We start from the raw sequence: 24323 nt of genomic DNA, 5'->3' as shown, positions 1-24323 counted from the left end.
AATACAGATAAACGCTATTTTTACTCGAACATAAATCTTCAAATATCTATTCTGATATACTGATCGATTATTATATACCGCCATTGTACCGAGTAGGTATTAAACATTCGGACCACGTTAATCGAGGTAGAGGTAAAGTAAATAAAAATAAAAGTCAAACGGGCATTTCCAAAGGCAAATTTTATTCATGGTCCAACGTATACACAATGAACGGACCCTTTCAATGTAAAATTTCGCATTATTATATTCACTCGCATATATTACAATATTTACAAAATGGATACATCTCACTTATTGAACACCCGGGCGGTTAGGCTAGCTACTAGCGAGAAACACCAGTGTGGCGGTGGTGAGGGCCAGCCTCGGTGAAGACAGCGCGTCCGGAGTGCGGCGCGCGCCGGCGCCGGCCGCGGCTCGCGCGCGCGCACTGCCGCCCGCCTCGCCGCGGCATCCCACTCCGCCGGCGCCCACGCTCCCCAGACTACGACCGCGCACTTTCAGCGGTGAAATACAAAAATTCTCCTCCGCGAAGTCTTGAGTAAGTGCTAGTGGATTAGCCAATGGATCTCGTCCACACTCGCACGGCAAATGGTTGCCGCGAATCACTATATTGTCCACTTCTAAAATGACCGCCTCTGGTGTCTCGAGCATGTGATTTCCGGTTAGTTTAAATGTGTTGACGCTATTGTTTTGAACTAAAGAGAGTTCTTCGATGCCATCTACTTTGTTGTTACATATTTCTAACGTATCCACTCGTTGCAGACCATCGAATGCACCTACGCGCACAACGCCTAGATCAGATTCGCGTAGTGCGAGTCGGCCGACGCGCACGAGTCCTCGGAAAGTATCAGGCAGTACCGCTGGCAAATCCATGTATGCAAGTTCGAGGACGCCGACACCTTCTAATCCGGCAAATGCTAGCGGCTCGATAGACCTTATTCCTGATGGTAGTTCTATCTGCGCAACATCGTTAAGGCCAGAAAACGCATGCGCTAATATTCGTTTGATGGGATTATTTCGAAGAGATATGAGTTTTATAAAATTGGTTCCGGCAAAAGCGTATCCCTCAATTTGGGCGATCCTGTTATGGGTTAAGACGATCGATGTAATGTTCTGTAAAGCCGCAAACGCAAAAGCGTCTACCGTGGCGAGCGGTGTGTGTTGTATGTAAAGTTCGCGAAGTCGCGGGAGTCCTCGGAACGCGAAGGGTCGAATACGCGTCAGATTACAAGCGTCCAGCGCCAGTCTTCGTAGTTGCCGCAGATGCGCGAATGCGTCGGATCGTAGCACGCGCAGGTCTGCGCGCGACAGAGACAGTTGAGTGACGCTCGCGCTCAGCGCTGACGGCACGCCGCGCAGTGTGGCGCTGTTGCACACCACCTGTCACAAAAACACTCTGTTCAGTAAACATTTGAAACTGTAATCAAGTTTATATCCTCGACAAATATTTTGCTAGCACCGCGTCCACAGCAAACAACAATCATATAAAAATGATTGAATTATCAGTTTCGCCGTGTCACGACCTAAGCATTATTGCCACTGTTTGTTCGGCCAATAAAATTAATCCTTCCCAAAATATCGTCATGACGTACACGGTTCGAGGCCCATATTTGGATTGAATTGTTTGAAACTTAAGCTTAGCACATAATGGACCAAAACAAATACCAATTTGATTCAGCCTTGTGGGTACAATTGTACAAAGCGTTGATGTCGAGGCTTCAATTCAATTTAGTAGGTGTGGACCAGTTTCAACACACGAGTGTTAGTAGCCTGTATGTGCATTTAATTGATTGGTATAAAATATGAATGTTTTATACATGTGCTGTAATATAATTTGTTTATGACATTTGAATGCACAGGGTGTACTTATTTGTTTAGACAATTACATTGAATAAACATATTAAGAACTACGTAACAAAGTAAAAGAGAAATTAAATGTTAATCTTAAGATAAAACATGATTATCATAAAACAGAAAGCGATAATTCATCTGTCTGTAAAGTGCGACAATGGGCTGACTTCAATCGCGAAGATTACAGTCTCTAATTTCAATTTAAGCCAGTATTTCAACATTACTCTACCTTTCAGCATGAAGCGTACTATAGTAGATACAATGTGAAAGGTAAAATGAGCAGCTGACAGATTGCTTTGTAACTCGTTTTATATTATTGCCTCGGACTTTGAAATACAGGATATTTCGTAAGGAACTTTGGCCGAAACTGTATGTTTTATACGCATTTTAAGTGATTTTAAATCCCAATAAATCTAAATTGCGTAAATCACTGGTGGTTCGAACGAGCTCTACGACCTGATTTATATAAATGCACGAACTATTGCTCTTAAAAACGCAGTTCACTACTTGTATAAACAAACTTCCACAAGCTCTAAAGGAATTTGACTATACATTCTCAATCAAATCACAACTGTTTCATAATCTACTAGGAATAGAAAAATGAAATGGAAAACATTTTTATTTTTCAATAGCTAATTTTTATTTATTTTTAAAATAACATAGAATTTTGTAACAGACGATGAATTTAATGTTAATTTATAACAAACACATGTTCATACTATCTGCAATAAATCGTAGCACAATTGCTACGTCGTAGCAGTAGGCTACAACCTCTAAACACTTCTCTTACCTCATCATTTCGATATAAACATGTTATTTGACATCTATTCGTGGTGACAAGGCTTTATCCATACTAATATTATAAATGCGAAAGTAACTCTGTCTGTCTGTCTGTCTGTCTGTCTGTCTGTCTGTCTGTCTGTCTGTCTGTCTGTCTGTCTGTTACTCAATCACGTCTAAACTACTGAACCAACTTGCATGAAATTTGGTATGGAAATATTTTGATACCCGTGAAAGGACATAGGCTACTTTTTACCCCGGGAAAAAAACGCATTGCCATGGGAAAATTCAGGTGGCGGACGAAGTCGCGGGTAAAAGCTAGTTGGGTATATATGAAGACATACCTGTGACTGTGAGAGACAGATGCAGTGTGTAGGACATGGCGGCGTCAACGCGGGCATGAGCGAGGGCGAGTGCGCGCGCCCGCCGCCGCACAGCGCGCCCCACGCGACCACCGACACCAACCAACGCACCACCCATCTGTTACCATAAAACATAAAAGTAATTTAATAAATTTAACCTTTTAATGTCCCACTGCTGGGCAAGGGTCTCCTCCCGTTATGAGGGAGGGGTTATTCCTTGAGTCCACAACGCTGGCCAAGTGCGGGTTGGGGACTTTGCATCCCACCAATAAGTATACACACATATAATTTTACACTCCCTTCTATGCCAACGAAAAAAGTGTCAATAGAATAAATATGTGAATACATACACATATTCTATTCTGTTGTAAAACCAAATAGTATACAGTGTACTGCAACTTCAGAATGTTCTATTGATTAGTTTTGCAATGGAGAAGTGAAAGTCTTCAACTTCCAACTTGTTAAAAAGAAAAAGTACACTGAAATGTAGTGAAAAACTTGTTCGTAGAATTCGTTGACTTTCAGGAAACTTGCACGAAACTGGCATTAAACAACTGCCATTTAAATGACAACAATGTACATATTTCTTATCAAGAATATTTCGAGATATATTACTATAGTTTTGTATTTTACATTAAGCTGACTTACAAATCAGTTTCCTCTACAACTTACGGGTATTATGAAATTTGTTAAACCGTCCGGAATTCGATTATACCTATTAATCGTCCGATTGTAATCCGACCCCAAAGTGAAGATGTGATATGAATCAGTTAAACCGTTTTGGGGCGATACCCTTCATAATAATATCCTTTCCTCTTCATATTAACAAGAAGAAGACGCACGTGTTTGAGAGAACTTTGCAACTTGTAACATATCTACAACAATATACATATACAAGCTATAATTCACACTGACTTATTTGTTTACTTTCAGACCACATGAAACATATTAAACAAAAAATTAAAACAGTATTTCTTCAATATATTATTAATGATATTAGCCCGCCTACATATAGAGCCTTATGAGGATTTAGATAAATATATTAACACCAGGGAACAGCAGGTTATACAAGCGCACCACAAAATTGGATCACGGAAACAGTAGCGTAGCATACAATTACAAACCGGCTCAATGTAAAAACAGTAGCGACAACGATATAACATAAATCTTTTTGTGATGTTTTACTGCGTTTTAACAATAAACACAAACGCAAGTTAAATAACAAAGCATCAAGAATTAGCAGTGTTGTAGTAACAAACTCTGAACTTAACAAGCTTGTTGTGAGTTCAATGTATTTGGCTTTCTATAATAAGTCTTAACAGAACTTCCAGCTAGTCTCGATTACAACCTCCCTAGTCCCTAGTTCCAGATCTGGCATTAGTTTGTATATAGTTAGTATCAGCTCAAGTAGTTGTTGTTTAATTGCGACACTTAAGTGAAACAGCCTGTGCTTTGTACTAATTTGTAGCAATATTAATCACGGAAGAATATAACGGGCCTAGACAATGAGTGGAAAATAGAAACGCCTACGTTTATATACCTGTGTATATTTTTAGAATAGGTAAGAAGTTGATCAGTATCGGTCGTATTTACCGAATAAAATTTGAAACTGAGGAATGTTGTTACCGGTTTATCGATTATCAAATTACTATTGAAACGAGTCATTAGATACTTACACGCGTAAACCCAATTTTTGATATGGTTCATCTAACTTAAACGGTATTCTATCACAGATTAGAATAACAACCTATTAATGACAAGCAATAATAATCTCTACTATTCAATTTAGGAAGGAATTAGCTACATTGTATTTGTGTAGTCAAACCCCTCGTTACCCCATAAACAAAAGTCGGTTTGAGGGTAGTAAAAAATTACGCCGACGCTCAACCGGCATTCAAATTGAAATAACAAAATAAATAAACAACAAACATTGCCAGGTGCTATTTTTACAATAGCGACCTTTATTCGTAAATTTTAATCGAATGAAAACAACGCTGAATTGAATTGGCAACTGGCTCAGAAGTAGATAGTCAACAGCTTTGATGTAACAGAGAAGCGGACTGCCCCGCACTTGGTTGTATAAAAACATTGACTTCGTTCCATTAAGGAATTCAATTACATTCTCGGTACTAATTAGAAGATACTGTTGTATTTAACATTACAATAATATCGCCAAATGTATTCAATGAAGTGACGATACAATCGCGTGAAGCATCTTACACCTCGATCCTTGAAAGGTTAAAGTTCTGTTACCTGGTGGAGCTGTTGCAGGCTTTTATGATATATTTCCTCTACATCTGATTAGTATTCTGTGCAATAAGCTTAGAGCAAATGAAATAGTTTAATTTGCTTACCTGAGTCTAAAGGCGGGGGCCATGGGCGGACGCAGGCGGCGCGCCCCGCCCGCCGCGCGCCCTCACCTCAACCCCTCCATCACACTACACAGGCCTGTCAACAAATAATTAAACAGTTACTTCATTTGAGTTCCCTGTACGACTTAATCGCATTACATCCGCAAATGAATCTATTAAAACGGTCCTACCAACAGTTAGGTCGACATGACCAAGATTAAAACATGCATTAAAAGATAAAACTTCCTATTCTCGTCAACCATCCTTCGCCCTTTATTATAAATAACAACTTTTAAAGTCTACCAGTTTATAGACGGATGTGTAATCAGATATATAAAGAAAAGGGGCTAAATTACATTTAAAATTTACCCTATTACGCCGAAACCAAAGCCAAGCTTGACTTACATTTTTAGAAGAAAATTTTCTTAAATTTGGTTTCCGGCTACGAATAGATCCGCCCCTGGCTTCCCGTGGGTGTCGTACAACATGACGAAGGGATGGGTAGAGACGTCAATCTCCTTGTACTTTTTCAACTTACTGCGATTAGCTATCCGCCCGCTACAACCCTAGTGATTACGGCTAACATTCTAACGTTGTATTTGGTTTGACGCATCAACTTATAACAATAATATACAAAAATTGGTTCTTTTCTTTTTTGCAGAATAGTTATCATATAACGAGTACTTATATATAATACTATCGTCCGGTTGCACCACATCCATATAACCGTCCGAGGCATAACAAACGACAGATTTCTTCATACATTTGTTGAGAATTTATCTATCAAATATGTCATACATTAATTAGGCCTCTCCTAAGTAAATTTATTTCAAGCCGGAAAAAGGTGTATCAGAAGTTTATCTAAGTTAAGAAAATAAGCGTTAAATAACGAAAGTTACTTGGAAAATTGTTGCAAAATACAAGTTCTGCCAAAAAATAAGTGTAATTTTTTTCTCTACCTCTAATAACACAATAAAATATTCAAGCATTTACCTTCATTCCTCAGCATAAAATATATAATATTGTAAAGTTAGTACATTTAGTACCATCTAGTAGACCAGTATTTACAAGATATTAGCGAAATTTATTCTACAACCGAGTCTACACAACTTCGTCTCTGAGGACTTTAAACAACCTGTGACAGTTTGGACACTATAAACTACCCGACAAAAAAGTTTAAGCAGCGGGTAAAAGGCTAACTTTGCTCAGTATAAAATTAGTTTAATAATGTGAATTAAAAGGAACTTTGTTTGAGGAGCTAAGAGCTAAATGAGTTCGACGGCAAGCGATCGATCAGAGCCATTGAGCGCGGTCAGTCTATCGTTCGGCGACTCCATGCCTCGAGGAGCACGACAAGCCTTTTGTAGTGGTAAAAATAATAGATGTCGCAAGAATTTAAAAGGGTATAAAATTGTTCTTTGATCAGAAACGTTCGTTTTCGGATGTCCCTCGAGAGGTGATAAAACAAAGTGATTTCTAATGATTTCGAGGGACCTGGAAAAGTGTATCTACACTTAAGGAAACCAGTCAAATACGGAAGACATTGGTTTGTAAAAAAAATCAAAGCCTGCCTTTATCTTTACTTAATTTCCAATCAGTTTATTTACTGACATATTGTTTTTTACTTAGTTTAATCAACTAACATGCAATATAACAAATTCAATAGTTATTCTTTATAATAACTGAAATTCAATAATAAGACACGTTTCCACGAAGCAATGAGGAAAACCCTATTTAATACATTTATTAACTCGTCCGTAACCAAAGCAGAAAAAGGAAAAACATGGGATATCAGATATTACGGGGGTCATATTCAAACAAATGGCAATGAATTTTTGTATAACGAAAGTATTTAAATCATAAAAGGTTTTCTAAACATTTTGACTTTCAAGTTTTAGATTCTCAGTTGCGTAATTCTCATTTAAATGTTTTAGTAGTTACTTAAGATTTTTCTCCTCGCTATAACTATTAACTTTACCTTTGGCGTAGTGGAGAGAAATTAAAGGAATATTATATCATCCCTGTCTTGAAAGAAAATGGCGCATATTCAAAATTCAATTATACTTAAACGGAAATTGAAAATGTCGAGTTGATAGGACCGCTGTCGTCGTCGCTAGAACCTATTCCACTCACCCACTAGTTCTAGAGTTTTAACTGTCGCCTGATACTTGTGTGACAACTTGAGCGACAACTATGTGACCTTTACTATTATTAAATTTAGCGACATAATATGCTCGTCATGTCAAATAGACTTCAGATACGTATGGAAAACTTATTTCTCTAAAAAGCTACAAGTAATTCTACAACAATATTTTAACCGATTTATTTTATTAAGTATGGAATCGATTAATTAACATCACTAGTGGCAAAATGTGTGAGTGTATTTCATACACATCTGCTACACATTTGCGTATAACAGGCATGATATGTGTATGTACGTATAAACCATACTCTTTAAATTTGGATATCACATATTAATATAAATATATATTTGACTAGATTGGCAAAAATAAAAGCCAACACAGCACGACTTAACTTGTTGTAAACGAAGCAGCAACCCTACACCAAACACTTACATAAGAAAGTAGTTGAAAATGAAAGCCGCCCGAATATTGCGAGACCTACCCTAACGGCTTACACATCATGACACACGTCTGAAGAGGTTTCTTGTGATACAAAACGCTTTGAATAATGTACTAGTTGCATGCCAAAAACTTAAAACTCTACGAATATGTTTTGTGCTCCGCGGTGTGGAGATTTTCCAACGAAGAATAGTCCCCCGGAGCGCCATTACCCGCCCGACGAAGACGCATACGCTTTTAAACTAAACCACGCTTAAATTGTTCGCAAAACAAATTATATTTTTATGTAAACCTCCTAGGAGAACAGCGCTTATAATCATACAGTAGAAAGTAATCCAAGTTATACTAACATGTTGTCAGTATTTTAAAGTAAAAGCAAATACACATTAAAACTTTTAGATAATGTCAAATGCATTTAAAAGAAAATAACTTGTAAGAAATATTAAAATGTGAAACATAAAAACCACCACCATTATCATACATCAGAATTTATCGTTCAAAGATAACAAACGTATACAATTTAATAAGAAATACAGCAAGTTCCTTGTAACGTTTGCGCTTACTTTTCACCCTTTTAATTCAGTTATGTGGTCGTGTTGGTTTACCATAAATCGCGGGAGGTATTATCCCTTCCTTTTGCATGTTTTGACCTGACCCTTACCTGAAAACCATTATGACGTATTTTTCTTTCATTTTATGAAAATTTTCTTTTGTAAGTATTTGCAGTCTTTTCTCATTCTTGTGTATTTTTAGAAACTTTAGTTTGAATATCAAAATAACAAGAATCATAATAAATCTAAGCTAAAGATAAGAAGGTATACCTAATTGCCAAGACAGCAATAATCAAAGGATATTAATGTGAACTTTAACCATCTCCAAGGAGTTTTACGAACTAAATTCATATTTTATAGCCGTATTTATCCCGTTTATTGCACGATAACGAGTTCGACGGATTTTAAAATGCCCATAAAATACCACAAGATATCAATCTTTAATGTCACTACATATCACGAAATAGTTTAGCCGCACCGCTGACAGTAGATCTATGTAGTACCAACGAACAGTCAATAAATAAATAACCAATATAATACAGCGGTGCCTGAACATGAGTCATTAGGAAAAGAACGACGAATAAGTTCGATTAGTTTGAGACACAATTTACTTACAAATTCAGTTGGTCAAATGTTTGACGTTCAATATATCTTACTAAATTTTATGTGGGCCAGTGTAGTGGACAAGTTTAATTGGTTCCCGGCAGTGTACGATCAATCATAGCAGTGGCGGATCGTGTCGTCGCACCAAGCGAGCGAGCCCCGAGCGCCCGCCATGATATGTGCGGACGTCTGTGAGCTATATTCCTGAACATTTCCAACGATAAACATTGCCTGCGCTTTGACTCATTTAGAACTACATATACGGACCTTTTAAACGAGCACTTGGCAATATTGCACGGAGCGGAATTCATGAAACTACCTAACCTTTGAATGCGTAGGTAGTAAATAAAACTAATTGAATAAATAGCAATGTTCGCAAAGTATTCGCAAAGAAGACTTCAAAGTATAATGTTGTAAAAGAAATTTTTACGGATAAAACGTTCAACATATAAACATAATAAAGGCTTTTTGAAACGGTCACAGCTTTGTAAACAAAACAAAAGAACATTCGAATAATGATGTCGGTATAAACATAATCAACCTATAGAATAAATAGCCTTACATAAGACTTTTTACGAATATTTCATTATGTTTCGAATTTTTGTAATGAAAATAGGTAACTTGAATCGTCAACCATGATTGTTGGTGAACATTACTTAGGAAAATAGCCTATAACTTACTTCACACGTTACAATTAATAAAAATAGTGTTGAATTACTAAAATGGTAATGAATGAAACATAAAAAGACGTGTATTGCTATAATAAGTTGTTATATTATAAAACTGTGGTCCATTAAAGTCAAATGTTTGTGATACAGACTTGTGATTGGGCGCTGAAGTGAAGTGACTATCGGTATAACAGACAGTGTAACACGGTGATAAATCAGAGCTCGCTTGATACCGTAATTGCCGGACATACATCACACTTATGACCAACACACTGAAGCACACATGTAATGTAATGTACAATCACCTTTATAACATTGCTGGAATTAAGAAAGCTTTGGAAATAAAAATAGAACTATTTATTTTAAAACTAGAAATGTTGTGTTTTGATTTTATTTTTACTACCTAGACTGTAGCCGTTTTTTTTCATGTGGACAGTGAATGAAGAATTTTTCCGTTTCGTATTTATATTTTTTGATTTCCCGGTTAATTCTTCAGAAATGCCACAGATTATGCCTGTCATTTAATGCGTTGCAGAGGTTTGAGACATGGTGACATATGATTCCGATTTTGCTCTTTAAAATTTTTCTGTACTTTACTACTATTCAAAATATTTTTCAAAAAAATTCAGTTATATTTGGTTTTGAGAAATAGGTCGTATTCCTAACAATAAGTCTACAAAATTTGACAATTTTATGGAATACGACGGCACACAATGGGTCTCTTATTTAACTTTTTTGATTAAAATTGTTTAAGTTATATAATTCTAAGTACTGGAAAGATGATGCATGTGATATTGAGACTCGCAAAACTCACAAACATAGAATTGGAAACTCGACAAAGTTCGCTCGTAGTGGTTTTGCCCACTTTGTAATTTACGAGTACCGCGTTACAATGTTGTCTCAATTTACTATGTAATTTATAATATTTGACTTTGAATTCAGCATTTATTTGAGAAGAACTCAGTAAAAAAATGAAGCGAATTTTACAGATAATTGCAGAACCTATTTCAATAAAAAAAACAAACCTTTTTAAACCAAAACAAATGACTATAACCGCTCTTTAGGTATTCTATACCAGATCGACAAGTACCAAATTCTAAATTCGTTTAAAATTATCATTTAACTGTAAGACGATATACTATATCGACCTGTGTAAATAAATGAGGACTTAATTTCCGGTCAGTTTTATAAAAATAACTTCCACAACACGTGAAGCACCACTCGGCAGCTTTGAAGTAACTCAATACACTAGAAAACAATAATTAGAAAAATAACGCTCGTAAAAGTTCCGCAAAACAATTTCCTACTCTCGTAAAAATAAACACAAATATAAAAGCATATCAGGTAATTTCATTACACGTACAGGTATCTAAGCAATACAATATAATTTCAACACGTTAATTAGCCAGTACAAAACAATGGCAATTATCGCCGTTAGGGTAAATGTATGACAGAAACAATTTACACGTTAAAGTATATTACATTCACATAAATGTAGCAAAGGTAAAATTGGGTGAAATTGTTTTCGTTAATTCGTGTCGTGAACCGCGGAATGTTTTCCATTATCCCAAGATAAACGAGGTGGTATATGTTGACACATATAATCTTATACAAGACGAGTATGAGATTACATGTGTCAGCTAATATTTCCCTCGCGTAGCTACTGCGTCGCCAAGCGTTGCTCAAAATAAATAAAAGGGATCACACTTGCACAACAAACCACAAATAACATATTGAGTACACATGTTTTGTTACTTTGATCTTTAAAGCACTATCGCTATGTTAAATAATTATGTATAATAGAGGTGAAGGTGGTTATGTGCGCAGAATATGACATAATGTTTTATTAAACGAGTATTAGAAAACCTGTTTGAATGTAGTTTTTAAATGTAGAGAAATATATGCTGAATAGGCGTGTTTGCGTATTTTTTTATCAAATTTATGTGAAAGAAGGAAAGAAAGAGGAGAGAAGTACTATTTTATGCAATCCTAACATACATGTATAATGTAAAAATGAAATTAAACGAACAAAGTTATTCGGGATTCAATCTTTATTATGATTTACACCACAGACAACTACAAAGACGAGCCTTCTACATAAAATAACTTTGTTTAAAAATGTAACAAAGGTAAAGGCTCCATTGGCACTTAAAAAAATAAAGTTGCCTCTGTATAAAAATATTTTTCATAAAACGTCGCGCAACTTGACACTTTACGCCTCCCTATATTTATACGGAGCTCGTTTTTCGTTGTGGTGTGTATGTGCGAGCGAGTGTAGGCGTATGTGAAACTTACGTATGAGGAACGACGGCGCAGCGTACAACGTGGGTTTACGACGTATTGTCGCGAACACAACACAAATCTTCCCCAGGGCGTAGTGTTTCTCACCTCGGGCTCGCGTCTCGCTCACCGACCGGCTCCCCATTATCATTCAGCCCCCAAAAGCTTTTAAAACATTCTTAATTTTATTAGATTTCTGAGGAATTTTGAATCTCGAATTTCAGAAAAGTCTTAAGACGTATTTTATTATACCTACTACTTAATATCGCTGAACTCTCTGGCTCGCCTTATTCTCATTAAGAACTAACATTTAAAAATCCTTATCTGTACGTTTCTACGCTGCAAAGAGGTTTCAATATTGCAAACCGTAGCTAGTTTGTACTGTGGTAACAAACTTAGTTGATAAAGTCCACAAAGTAGGATTTCCTGTTACTAACTGTTGTTTTAAGTCCTTAAGTGGGTTAGATGTAGCCAGTCCATTTCATCACGAATAGATACTCTAAAATTAAATTAGAAATAGAATGTGTCTGCCGCGCATACAAGAGGGTTCATAACTTTTGACTAAAGAATAGAATGATAAGTCAAAAGCAGATGACAGTGGACGACAGGGCGCTAAAAGAGTTTCGACAAAGACATAGTTATGACACGAATAACTGATGGACGACGTCCTCTCTCCTCATCACTTGATTAACATTCAGAGTCGCTCGCGACTTCAAGCTTGGCATTCTTGTAACAATACCCGAGCACAAAATAAAAGCTTTGCACGTTCACTCGCTGAAAGGCGGACTTCCCCAACTTACGTCATTCCAGTTTCCCGTAGTTGTAGAACTTTATCGAAAACAAAACCCTCGTACCTATTGTCAATTGAAACGACTCTCATTCATACTTTTCAAATATTTTTAAATGTAGAGCGAGTTATTTATCAGATGTTAGAACGAAGTTGGACTGAAATCAGATTTATTGCTCGGAAGCCCGCGTCGGCGGCGGGGACTCGTGGCGTCGGAGACGCATCAAGTTGTTTCGAGACACTAAGTTATCTTGCATTCTGAGGAAAAGTACGAGGTAGAAAACGTCGCTCTACTAAACGTAGGTAAGAAAGAAATATTTCTTTGTTTTATTAGATAAAATCCACGCGAGGGAAAAACAACAGACATTTATTTAAAGCTATACACGTATGTAAGTACACTAAGTACGTAAGTAAGAGAGTGGTGAGATTCCCCTCGCTATCTTTAACAATAGAGAGGTATTTAATTTGTTAAGTATATTTTGCCCCAAGCATTTAACCTATGACGTAGAATCATAAAATTCGTTATTGCCTATTCCCTTCCCTTTATTGTTCGCGCGTTTAGAGTTGCTATTGTCACCCGAAAGCTTATTAGCCACCATTACTTTCGTCTGTCTGCCCATTTATATTTTAATTAAAGGACATTTTCCAAAAAATAGAACACGAAAATTGTATTGAAGATTCTACGGTATTTAACACTGAGCTGTATTTATTATTCACCTGTTTATAGTAAACAATAACTAGTATATATAAATAATCGTCGTACAAAGCCTCTATTTGGCCGGTATGTATTACTCGCGATGAATTCTCAACGTATTCATAAAAAAGCGTAAAGACGACTGCTTTAGCGCAAATAAGCGTTTGCAATTTTGCATTCAATATACCTACGTACAAGAGAGAACTCAATTACATGTATACCAGTGTATAAGTATGTAATGTAACGGATTCATATTGACTTAAATATTTGCACGCAAAATGTAGGGTACGAAATTGAATATTTATAACGATTTTTACATGGGTAAAAATATAAAATCTGGTTTTAGAAGCAATTAAAACTATTTATGACATTTCGTTATAAACTTCCATTATGGCAGCTATCTAAAAAGCGGCTTTAACCCGTACTTCTATAAATACGCCAACAGATTTACAAAACAACAATAGGCATTACAAAAAGTTTTTCACTTAACAATCTCATTGTGCAAATTGAAAATATTTTCAAATTCTAAAAAAGTATTTACTAACTCAACAATTACTATAAAAGGCACCGATCTAAAACAAATATGCAAATGAGTACACAGAGTCAGTTAGTCTGGGCTTTATTTTTAGTTAGGTATGGAGCCATCGCACATAACATTTTTTTGGTCAACGGTTTTAGTAGTTTGTTAACGGTTGCGCACCCTTTTGTCAAATGGAATTTAAAACACGTTTTAAATGACGGCATCGCCTGGTTTTAATCAATATTCGATGCTACCATACTAACGATCAATTATTTATAAACTATTGTGACTGGCAATAGAATCTGTGAAGCGTCTCCAAGTTAAAATAATCTGTGATACAGTGGTAGCGGGTAGTTACCTACACGTCGGAAACACAATAGCTGTTCTTCTTGTAATATTTAGTGGCTGCTAGTCTGGCTACAATTCCCAGAAGTCTAGCTTAATCTGGTGTGTTCTTGATATCTCACACACATGTTCTTTGTTTCGCGGCGTGAGATATATTTCCTTATGTTTATTTAAGCAGCGTCAAGTGATAGCTTACGGTCGGTATTGTTTTGATGAAAAGCTGTAGCAAAATCTGTAAAAACCATGCTGTGAAGTGAATAGACACAGTCGATTCGTGTTTAGTTACAAGAAGCTATATTTCCTACTGATAATATTAAATGTCGTAAGTATCTATAACATGCTCATGCATGGTTTACTTTAAAACCAAAATTAAGCTATAAATATATTGGTAGCAGGTTGTCATTTTCAGTGACATACGCTAAGCCTCGACGCGCGAGTAAATGATATATTCCTCGAAGGTATAAACGGATAGTGGCAATGTGACATTTAAATATCGAGTAGTTCATAAATTTAATAAATTGACCTCGTTTTCCTGGATCTTGCAGCTTTAATTATGTGTGGATGAACCTTAATTACGGTTATACTCAATAAAAAAACGAAAAACTTACGAGTTAAACTTTCTTAAAAATAAATGAACCTTATGTATTATTTTTTCGTGCTTTACAATTGGAGATAACACAAACTTTTCTGTAAACGTATACTTAAAGCAATAACCGGGAACGTGCTTTCAAACTGAGAAGTCCTAGACTATTCGCACACCACGCTCGTCAAAGTTACGCAAAAATAAAACTCATTTAACGAACACTAGAGGCACGGTAACCTTCAAAGGCGCGTCTTTACTTTTGTACATATAAGTTTATTACACACAGTTACGCTTACAGAATTAGAGGAAAGCGTTAGAGCGCTTGTTTTAATTAGCAGCCGCTCTCCTAGTCTGAAGTGTGTACATAACTTTATATGTAGATACGCGTATTGAAGGTTCCAATTTCCGGCACACTCTTGTTAGCCAAACTGTAGAGTCAAGTTGTCAATTTGCTGTCCAAATAGTGCAGTTGGAGATGGAACTTATCATGTTTTGCTTTCTATTTGTACAAACTTTGCTATCCTACTTACTTTAGAAGATCTTAAGTAAATAATTGTTCACTTTTAGAATGCTACGGTGTCTTATAGTACAGATTATCACTAATCAGGTATCACGGCACATTGATGATTTATACAAATTACAATTCTACAGCGTAGAAGGGAGTAAAAGTATATAAGTTCATAAAGAGTTTATTTTTTATATCTTAAGCGAACTAACTCGTAGTGTCACTGACAAACTCATACTTAATGGTAGCAATAGAGAACGTGGGGTTACAACAATAGCTAATAATAAAAGCTACCCGATTGAACAGTATTGATATTTTAGTATATTCTCCACGGGGAAGCAGAAATAAAACATTATCAATCTTATCTCAAAGTTGTTCATATTCACCTACCACATTTATCAAAAGCCATATGAGTTTCCCGAAGCAAAAGTGAGCCGTAATAAACGCCAACGTATAACTTTTAAAATAAAAAGTTGCATAGCCGGTGGAATTTACGTAATTTATTACGTATTTAAACGTTATTCATCTTGCTACATTTTCCGGTGAAAATAACTGTTTGTCAATATGAACATTTGTTATTTCTGATAAATTCGCCAATTGATATGTTATATTGAGTTTCACACTCGTTTGTAAAGATTATTTGTTTGTAGCACACTCTGCGCTAGAATTGATAAAAGCGGTACACATAGTTATGAATCGATGATCCAATAATATGTTTGGTACGAACCAAATCTAAACAATAAGTTCATATATTATTATAATATACCTTTTACAAATATCTTCGGTAGGACACTAAATTAACAAATTATAAAATTAAACAATTGTCGCATTTTATGTGTGCGTCGAATTATACATACGAGTATAGCAGCTCAACCACACGGTTAAACGCATTACGCCCTGTTATCTATATCAATTAATTACGCTATTTCTGACAAATGTGTCATGTGTTCAGTTCACAACACCTATACATAGCCTACTATATGTAGAATAACCTAAAAGTACATTGCTACATTGTGTAGGGGTTAGTCTAAAATTGTTGGTCAACTGCTCTAAAATTAGGTCACTAGTCTGATTCCATTACTGAACAACCAACAGAGGAGTTGTTCTCGTGTAAATATAGTCCAACTACTAACTTGACGGGGCTGATTACTACTGCTCTAACAGCAACTTATTGAACTAGAAAAGAGCATGGAAGAACACCATAAACCTAACGGAAGACCGTCTGCATAAAAGATAAATACAAAACTAATATGTGAACCATTCTCAAACGAGGAAGTGATCTAAAATAAACACGTAGCCTAAAAACGCTCCATATATTGCATTTCCTTTATACAGGGAAAACAAACGTGAGCGATAATTTAACCTTTGTCTACGGAATATATGAAGCACATAGTTAAATGGCTATAAAAAATCCGCATAGATCATCCACGAGTGACCGCGCGCTCACCCCTCGTATCCGCTGACAGGGGAAGGCTTTTCAAATCTCATTACCGACTTAACCGCATACCGAATGCAATGCGCAGCTCTATTGGCATATATGTACGTGTTTGGAATAAGCTGATAAACGAATAGTTTCCACATAATTATAATGAGCACTGTAACTTGCGTTATGAGGTTAGTGTTTTCATTTTCGTTTCAATTAGTTATGTTTATCCTGTCGTATTGTATAAACGTACAAATGTAGTTATAGTCCGCTAAAATATATGATAACAATCAGATTATATTTCTACTAGTTTCGTTTTATTCAATTTAAAAAACTACAACGCCCGAACGAATTGAAACGATTCTGCCAGGGCAATAACTGAAATATAAAATGTATCTAGTTTCTGAAAGGATATTTGAATAGAGCCGTAGATTCGAGGGTAGGTACGGCTCGACGGATTCTGAGGATTATCTTCACAAAGCTGTGCAAGAAATATTAAACTTTCAACAGTTTAGAAGACGTCTTTTAACGACATTAATAGATAATGTAAGTGGCAAAGTCATTCGCTACGAATATACATAAAAATAAATGTATTTATCCATCCTGGCGAAGCTATAAAAGAGGACATGCCGTTTCTATTCAGCGCTACATCCAGGTTAAATTATACCGCTGCTATAAAGGTTAGCCGGTGGATTTTCGCAATTATGGAGGAACGAATTTTTTACTGTCCTGCGTAATGAGAGAGGTGCAAAAACTCTAACGCCGCTTTTGTGCTACACACCTATTAAAATGAGAGTACTAATAGTGGATGCTACTCCTGGGGCTCAGTACACGATTAATGTGCGTCGCCCACATGTAAATCTCTGCAAGCACACCAAATAAATGTTTTGTAAAATGTTTGCCCCCGACGGAATACAACACCTGATAAATGATAGCTACAGGCGTTTTATGAATACGTGGAGCGATAAAATGTTACCAACGTCACTTGCTTAAATACGTTTTACTGGAATTCGAATCAAATGTATAGTGCTAATCAGGCATTCTATAATATCACAATTATAATTATCGCAGCTATATAGTGTAAACAGATGTTTGCTCACAATTATTTGGCTTTTCACAAGCTAAAGACTAAAGAAAACACCATCAGTAAAACTCAATAATCATTTGGATAGGTTTTGTCCTAATAGGAATTTGAACATCGGTCGCGTCACGCAGACAGATATTTTAGAATCTGAAAAAAGGTTTCTCCAAATTACAATATCAGGACCTAGGTTCAATGACATTCACAAAAAAAAACAAAGAGTTAATTAAACATTTTACCTAGTTCCTAGTTGCTTAGATAAAAAAAGACAGTTTGCAAGGAATTCCCCTCCCACTCATCTTAAGGAGGTCAATTACTACAAGTAGGTCGGGGTGGTATCCATAAATAATTTTATCTACTAACTAACTGTACGCACCACATAAACGAATGAAATCGTATTCTTTGTCGCCCCTTTGGTAATTGTATTTAATGTACAGTGAAACCATTTGATCCCAGGACATTACACAATTACACAAGAACATACTTCACAACATAAAAAATGATTTCGTCCATCAGTCTGTTTTTGACTACCCTTTCTCCATATATCCTGGGAAGAACTAACAACAGTGGGCTCCGAGTCAAATTGGACCATCCGCTCGAAATAAGTACTTCTATGTAATACGCATACGCATAGTTTGGAAGACTAAGCAACATCTGCTAAAGCCTAGTCTCAATTGGATAACAATTACAATAAAGCTTTAGGTACGCTGCAGAAAGCACAAAAAGCCATTATTACTTACATATTTACCCCTATATAATTTACTAAAATTACTTCTTGTCGTATGCATATTACACAGCTAGTAAATAATCTAAATATTCCAACAAACTGTTTCATTGCTCAGTAACGATTTATTATTTCTTTGGAAAATTAGAATTTATACCAGAAAACGATAAACATGTTGCTATTAGAGGTTTACGCCTGAATAGACATTTTTGTACGTACTTAGCAATACAACACAGGCAGGTCACATAGACAAAAAGTTTTCAAAGCGCCTACTTAATACTACGCACAGAGACGTATTTAATGAACGTGAGAATTTTAATTAAATCACAGTCAACACAGCCGACGTCATTAGGGACATGTTTACTCAACACATTAGATGCCTGCCTTAATGACAATATACTCTAATAGATGTTATACGAATAAACAAAGTAGTAAAATACACTGTGCTTGTATAAATTACTCAGCTAAACAACATAATAGTTCACCAAATTCGTGGGTTTCTTGTTATCTAGAGATATGTATGATTCCGCGAAATTATTTCCTAGCGATTATGCGAGTTTCTAAATCGTTTGCTGGAATTAGACCGAATATGTAACTATGTTTGTGTTATGGAAAGACTAATAATAGTTAATAGTCTATTCAAAAGGATATTGAACTATCGATCCAATGACAACAACTAAGTAGCATTTGTCGAAATTTCAAAGCCAGTTTCCTGTCAATTGACGATTACAATGGTAGGTAGTAAATTCTTATGCAACACGATCGGTAGTGAGATTGTACCAACCGTGGAAAATCGCGCTAAACGTCGACCTAACTTCATATAGGAATCTAATATAACTATTTCCAGTACTGTGTTAGCTGCTTGATTATAATTATAAGAATTCAACTTCAATATTATTTTGTGTAAGAGCTTGACATCGCTGCGCAAGGAATTTAATATCAACAGTACAATATCCACGTATAAGAAATCGTAAGATTCTCAGAAACAACTACCGAGCTACCTTCATCAAAAAATTTGGTATATTATTATGAAACAACTAAAACTCATATAGGCCTTCCTTAGGCTTCCTCTGTTTCAGAGGGTTTAATTAGATAAACTATTAATTTATAAAGCGCAAAATTAAGCTATATTGAGTTAAAATTTTTAGCTACTTGGGTGTACATACTTTTTCCTATACGCTTTTTGTGATATAGAGATAATATCCTTTGGAAGGGATCCTTAGAATACAACTGTAAATATACCATTTTCTGAAACTCAATAAGCTAAAGAAGTTTATCATAATAGTATTCTTATTACCAAGAAGAATAGCTATTAGCTACGCCTTTATCGCGTGTATGAGCCGACATATTTTATAATTAAACCTGTGTACTCGAGCTCGACCTTAATCTCGCCCGCGTTTTCATCAAAACAAATTATGTTAATAAAGCTATTGATCTTTTCTTAACTGCTAGAACAGAAAATAACTAAAGTATCTTAGGACTGGAAGTGGCACCGCCTCCTTCCAAGGTTTTTGTTGTATTGTTGTGTTACATAGTAAATTGTACACAATAAATAAATATCTATTAGTACCTCCTAATGTTTGTATATTACCTTAATCCTCGGTAATACTGGGAAAACCTACAGCAGTTTGTAGTCGTTCAACGAACTCTTCTAACATATTTCGGTGGAAAGTTAGGCAATTACTTCCTTGAATCCATATTTAATTTATTTTTTGATATATTTCTTAGAAAAGACGAAGATAAATTCAACATTTTGCTATGAGGTAAATTTTACTAAAAGTTGATTCGAGATCGCCGCGAAGCCGACCCGATTTTGGGTTGAGAATGGGACACCTTGTGGACCTGTAGCCGATAAATGGCGATGGATCTATCTTATACAATGACGGTCTAAAGACCGTAAGAAGAAAAAATAAAAGCGAAGCGCGTTTCACGGATATTTACTTTTAAGATTGAGAAAATGTTTGGACCACAATCACTTTTGATCAGATGAATACCTCGGAACCCGTATAGCGTAAACGTTTAGAAAGACTTGTCTCGTCATAATAAATAAACGTTACGGTAGAACAACGAATGTGTTTTTACGAGACCAAACGTTAATTTATTTTATGTTCAAGTACGTAAAGAATGAAATAGCTAAGGACAAAAATAAATTTAGCTAACAATTCAGGGCAATGAGTAGCGACAAGTCCAAGAAGGCGGCGAAAGGGCGGACGACGCATAAGTCACTGTCACAACCCGCGTCCACCGACACTTTTTTGTTCTCCAGCGCGGTTTGTGCTACCAACAATGATTAAATATGTGTACTAAGACTCACTTCGAGTCGTAATGACCGGGAGTTGCGACACCAGGCGGTAACTTTAAAACAACTACACAGCCTTATTGCCTACAATCTGAAAATATAAAGGAACAAAATAACATGCATTAATTATATATTTTTATTTACATATTTACCACGCATGGGCCAAGACAAAAACTGTTAAACCAACCTATTGTTAAAGCACCTTAGTTGGGACACAAAACATTTAGGTATTACGCGACAACGACAACGGTCATCGTAATATATTCTGCCGTAGATCCTTATACAAAAACGGGTTCTGGCACTTGCTCTAAAATAAGGAATTTTACATTTATTCCTTCCTTTTAATATAACAGAATTCCTGCACTGCGTGATGCATTACTGGGTTTAATTCACCTCTCTAAATAGTGTTAAAGTAAGAGTAGTTTTATTATAGCTCCGGGATATTGGCAACTAAAAGATAGCGCTATGCGTGGGCCTAAACAATAATAATGAGTAGTGTTATTTCTTTTCTTAGTTTTACATTTATTTTATTGTAGTCTTTGTTATCTTACAAAAATGTTCCAAAGGCAAATTAGTTACCATATGGAAGATATTAATACTACGCGCGTTATCCTATGAAGGTATCTAAATAATAAAATACTACTAAATACGTCAATCGCTTGTGAGATTTTTTGATCTACATTATTTTAAAAATGATAATCCCTTATGAACGCTACTAAAAGCAAACATAATTGAATGATGTACATTAATAAGGTAGCCGTGATCTAGTTTTCCGCAATCCCGGCTCCCGTAGAGAACATAAGTAGAGATTGTCCGCTATAATAAATTGATGCGCCCACTAAAAGGACAATGCCCACTTTCGTTGTTTTACCGAAGTTCACCCGATGAAACTGATAAATTATTTAATGGATGTACATACAAATGTTTCTTTATGGTCGAGCCTATAAAAGGGAGATTTAAGGATTATCTTACCACGTATATTACTTCAATATCTTTTGCAGGAAACAAAGAGTTTATTTGTTTCTTTTTATGTATTCCAGTTGTAATTAGAACACTATTAAATTGACATCAAAGTGACTAGACGTGAAATGACTAGTATGTATCGTATACATATTCTATAGAAAATATTCTAAACCCACTATGTCTATACTATTGCCCGATTTAGGAATCTTGTACTTGCACTCGAGACGGAATAATAAATATACATAATAAATGAAAATTAGGAACACGTTTATTTATGAAGCCTATTTTTATACTTTAACCTATTTTTGTACTATAATATAGAAACATACATTATTCATTAGACTAAAAGATATCGAGATTGTCTTAAAGTACCATTAAATTATCTACCTACTTTATAAACTGTCTACATATTCAGAAGTGATTTCAGTAAAATAGGCCGCGATGTCATTACAGAGATGGCTCATTTTAATATTCAGAACTAAGTGGTTCAATAGTTGTTCCGTGGAATGAAAATTGACAAGACTGAGCCGCAGTTTGATTACACGTTAAAGTGTTGCCTAATTAATTAACAATCAACAAGAAAATTATCATTACATTTGTATTTTGTATTGCTCATTTATGAATCCATAAAAACCGGGTTTAAATACTTTCATCCATCCATGTTATAGTAATAATAAAATAAATACATCGTAATTATATCCTGTCTGGTCAGTTTTAAAATTAATCCACATAAAACAATTAAATTGAGTACTCATTATCCATAATTTATAATGAAATGGTACCATAAAACCATTCAGTCTATTGTGTTAAGAAACGCCAATATCTCGTATTTGATTTATTTCTCAGCATGCCGTTGTAATTCTGTACGAAATAGTAAATTTAACGAAAAATAATAAAATATTAAATATTCATACAATCTCGGCGTTGCATGTGTAAATTTAATCAACCCTGATATATGGACTGTTGAGTTGAATAAATATGACAAACGATTCTCAATTTTTTGTCTCATGTTGCTATGAATAATGTACTAAGATTTCGTGCGACTTCGTTTGCTTGGATGATATAGATACGTGTCCGCTGTGATTGGAACAGAATAGCACACTCGATATACGAGGTATCGCTGCAACAGCAATAGATTCAACAATTTTTGCATAGTCTATAACTCTGTGCAGTATTGTAGTACATTTGATATGTCTCTGTATTTTACTACCAAGATACAATCGCACCGTACTCTTGTAAATATTTTATTCAAACTTCAATGTTTGAATGGTTTTGAATATTATAGTAGAATGATTTCAGTCTCAAACAGTCTCAACTCATTATTAACTACATTACCTGAACTTGTAAATGAGGAAGCAAGTGGCAAACAAATATGTTCACTAGATCCATTTAGTTATGTGCAATATGACATGATTGACATGAAGGAAATAATTTCTGAAATGAGTAATATGAAAAATTTCGATATATTCCTAATCGTTAAACATGATAAAATGACACTACCCGGAAACAGTTTATACATAAACAGTTGGTATTGTATTCAAGTTAATTATCTAAAGCTTTTCCAAGTGTAACGAAAACCATAGTAAATAATTTATTATCGTCTGTTTTTATGAGAGAACTAGATATACATCGTAAGAATTCAAAAACCTGATTGCTCGTTGTTATTTTAAACATGGAGAATACAATACAGCATTAAGGAGGTATAATTATACGTAGAGACAAAGTTGATTAAGAGGAGTAACGATTTACCCATTAATATTCGTCGCAAAATTTATACAATGTTGTTATTCTTAATAAAACTCTATTTGCGAATTCGTTTCAGCAACAATGCATTGATGAACTAACTACGTCTTTATGTTTCTAAAAATCTACTTACAACACACCATTTAATAATACTTGTTTTATAAATACATTTACCTGAAATAGAAATCAAATAAGAAACAACAGCACAAGACAGATTGAAAGCACTAAAAATAAAATCCAGCTATTTCTACAAGAAAATAACTAATAGTTTCACATTCACAATAATAAACTTCATGTACTTTCTCAAACAACAGTTCCATCGAAAAGAAACATCGCATCCATTACGTGCAAAAAGTTGACAAATAACAGTCATAAAGATACGAAAAGTTCGATTCCCCGGGGACTAAAATTTCTATTAAAGAAAGTGCAGCCTTTCGAGCTACGCGAAACATACACAGAGGTAATTCAACATAACAAAGTTCACCTGTTTTAATGTTAATATTAATCACTTGGACTGTCACTGTTAAGTAGCAATAATCATGCAATCACGCGCGTGTGAACATTACGCGTTCGCGATTCGCAGCTGAGGCGGTCGGGAGCTTGACCGCGACTGGATCCGTAGCTCGCA

At 35.4% G+C, this 24323-nt stretch overlaps 1 protein-coding gene across 2 annotated transcripts; it reads right to left on the bottom strand.

Moving 5' to 3' along the window:
- Positions 1–217: 217 nt before the first annotated feature.
- Positions 218–24323, bottom strand: LOC142974485 (uncharacterized). 2 transcript variants are annotated; one of them, XM_076116862.1, is made up of 4 exons: positions 24180–24323; positions 5348–5441; positions 2976–3111; positions 218–1380 (listed from the first exon to the last, which is right to left on the bottom strand). In XM_076116862.1, exons 2-4 carry the CDS (start codon positions 5368–5370, stop codon positions 316–318), a joined length of 1224 nt encoding a protein of 407 aa, XP_075972977.1. In that variant the 5' UTR covers positions 5371–5441; positions 24180–24323; the 3' UTR covers positions 218–315. The 2 variants fall into 2 exon arrangements, with proteins under 2 accessions (XP_075972977.1, XP_075972978.1); XM_076116863.1 differs by lacking the exon at positions 24180–24323 and adding an exon at positions 23995–24109.

The sequence above is a fragment of the Anticarsia gemmatalis genome, chromosome 7, assembly GCF_050436995.1.
Source record: "Anticarsia gemmatalis isolate Benzon Research Colony breed Stoneville strain chromosome 7, ilAntGemm2 primary, whole genome shotgun sequence".
Classification (NCBI taxonomy): domain Eukaryota; kingdom Metazoa; phylum Arthropoda; class Insecta; order Lepidoptera; family Erebidae; genus Anticarsia; species Anticarsia gemmatalis.
Note: the sequence above shows the minus strand (reverse complement) of the source record. Positions and strands in the feature narration are given on the sequence as shown.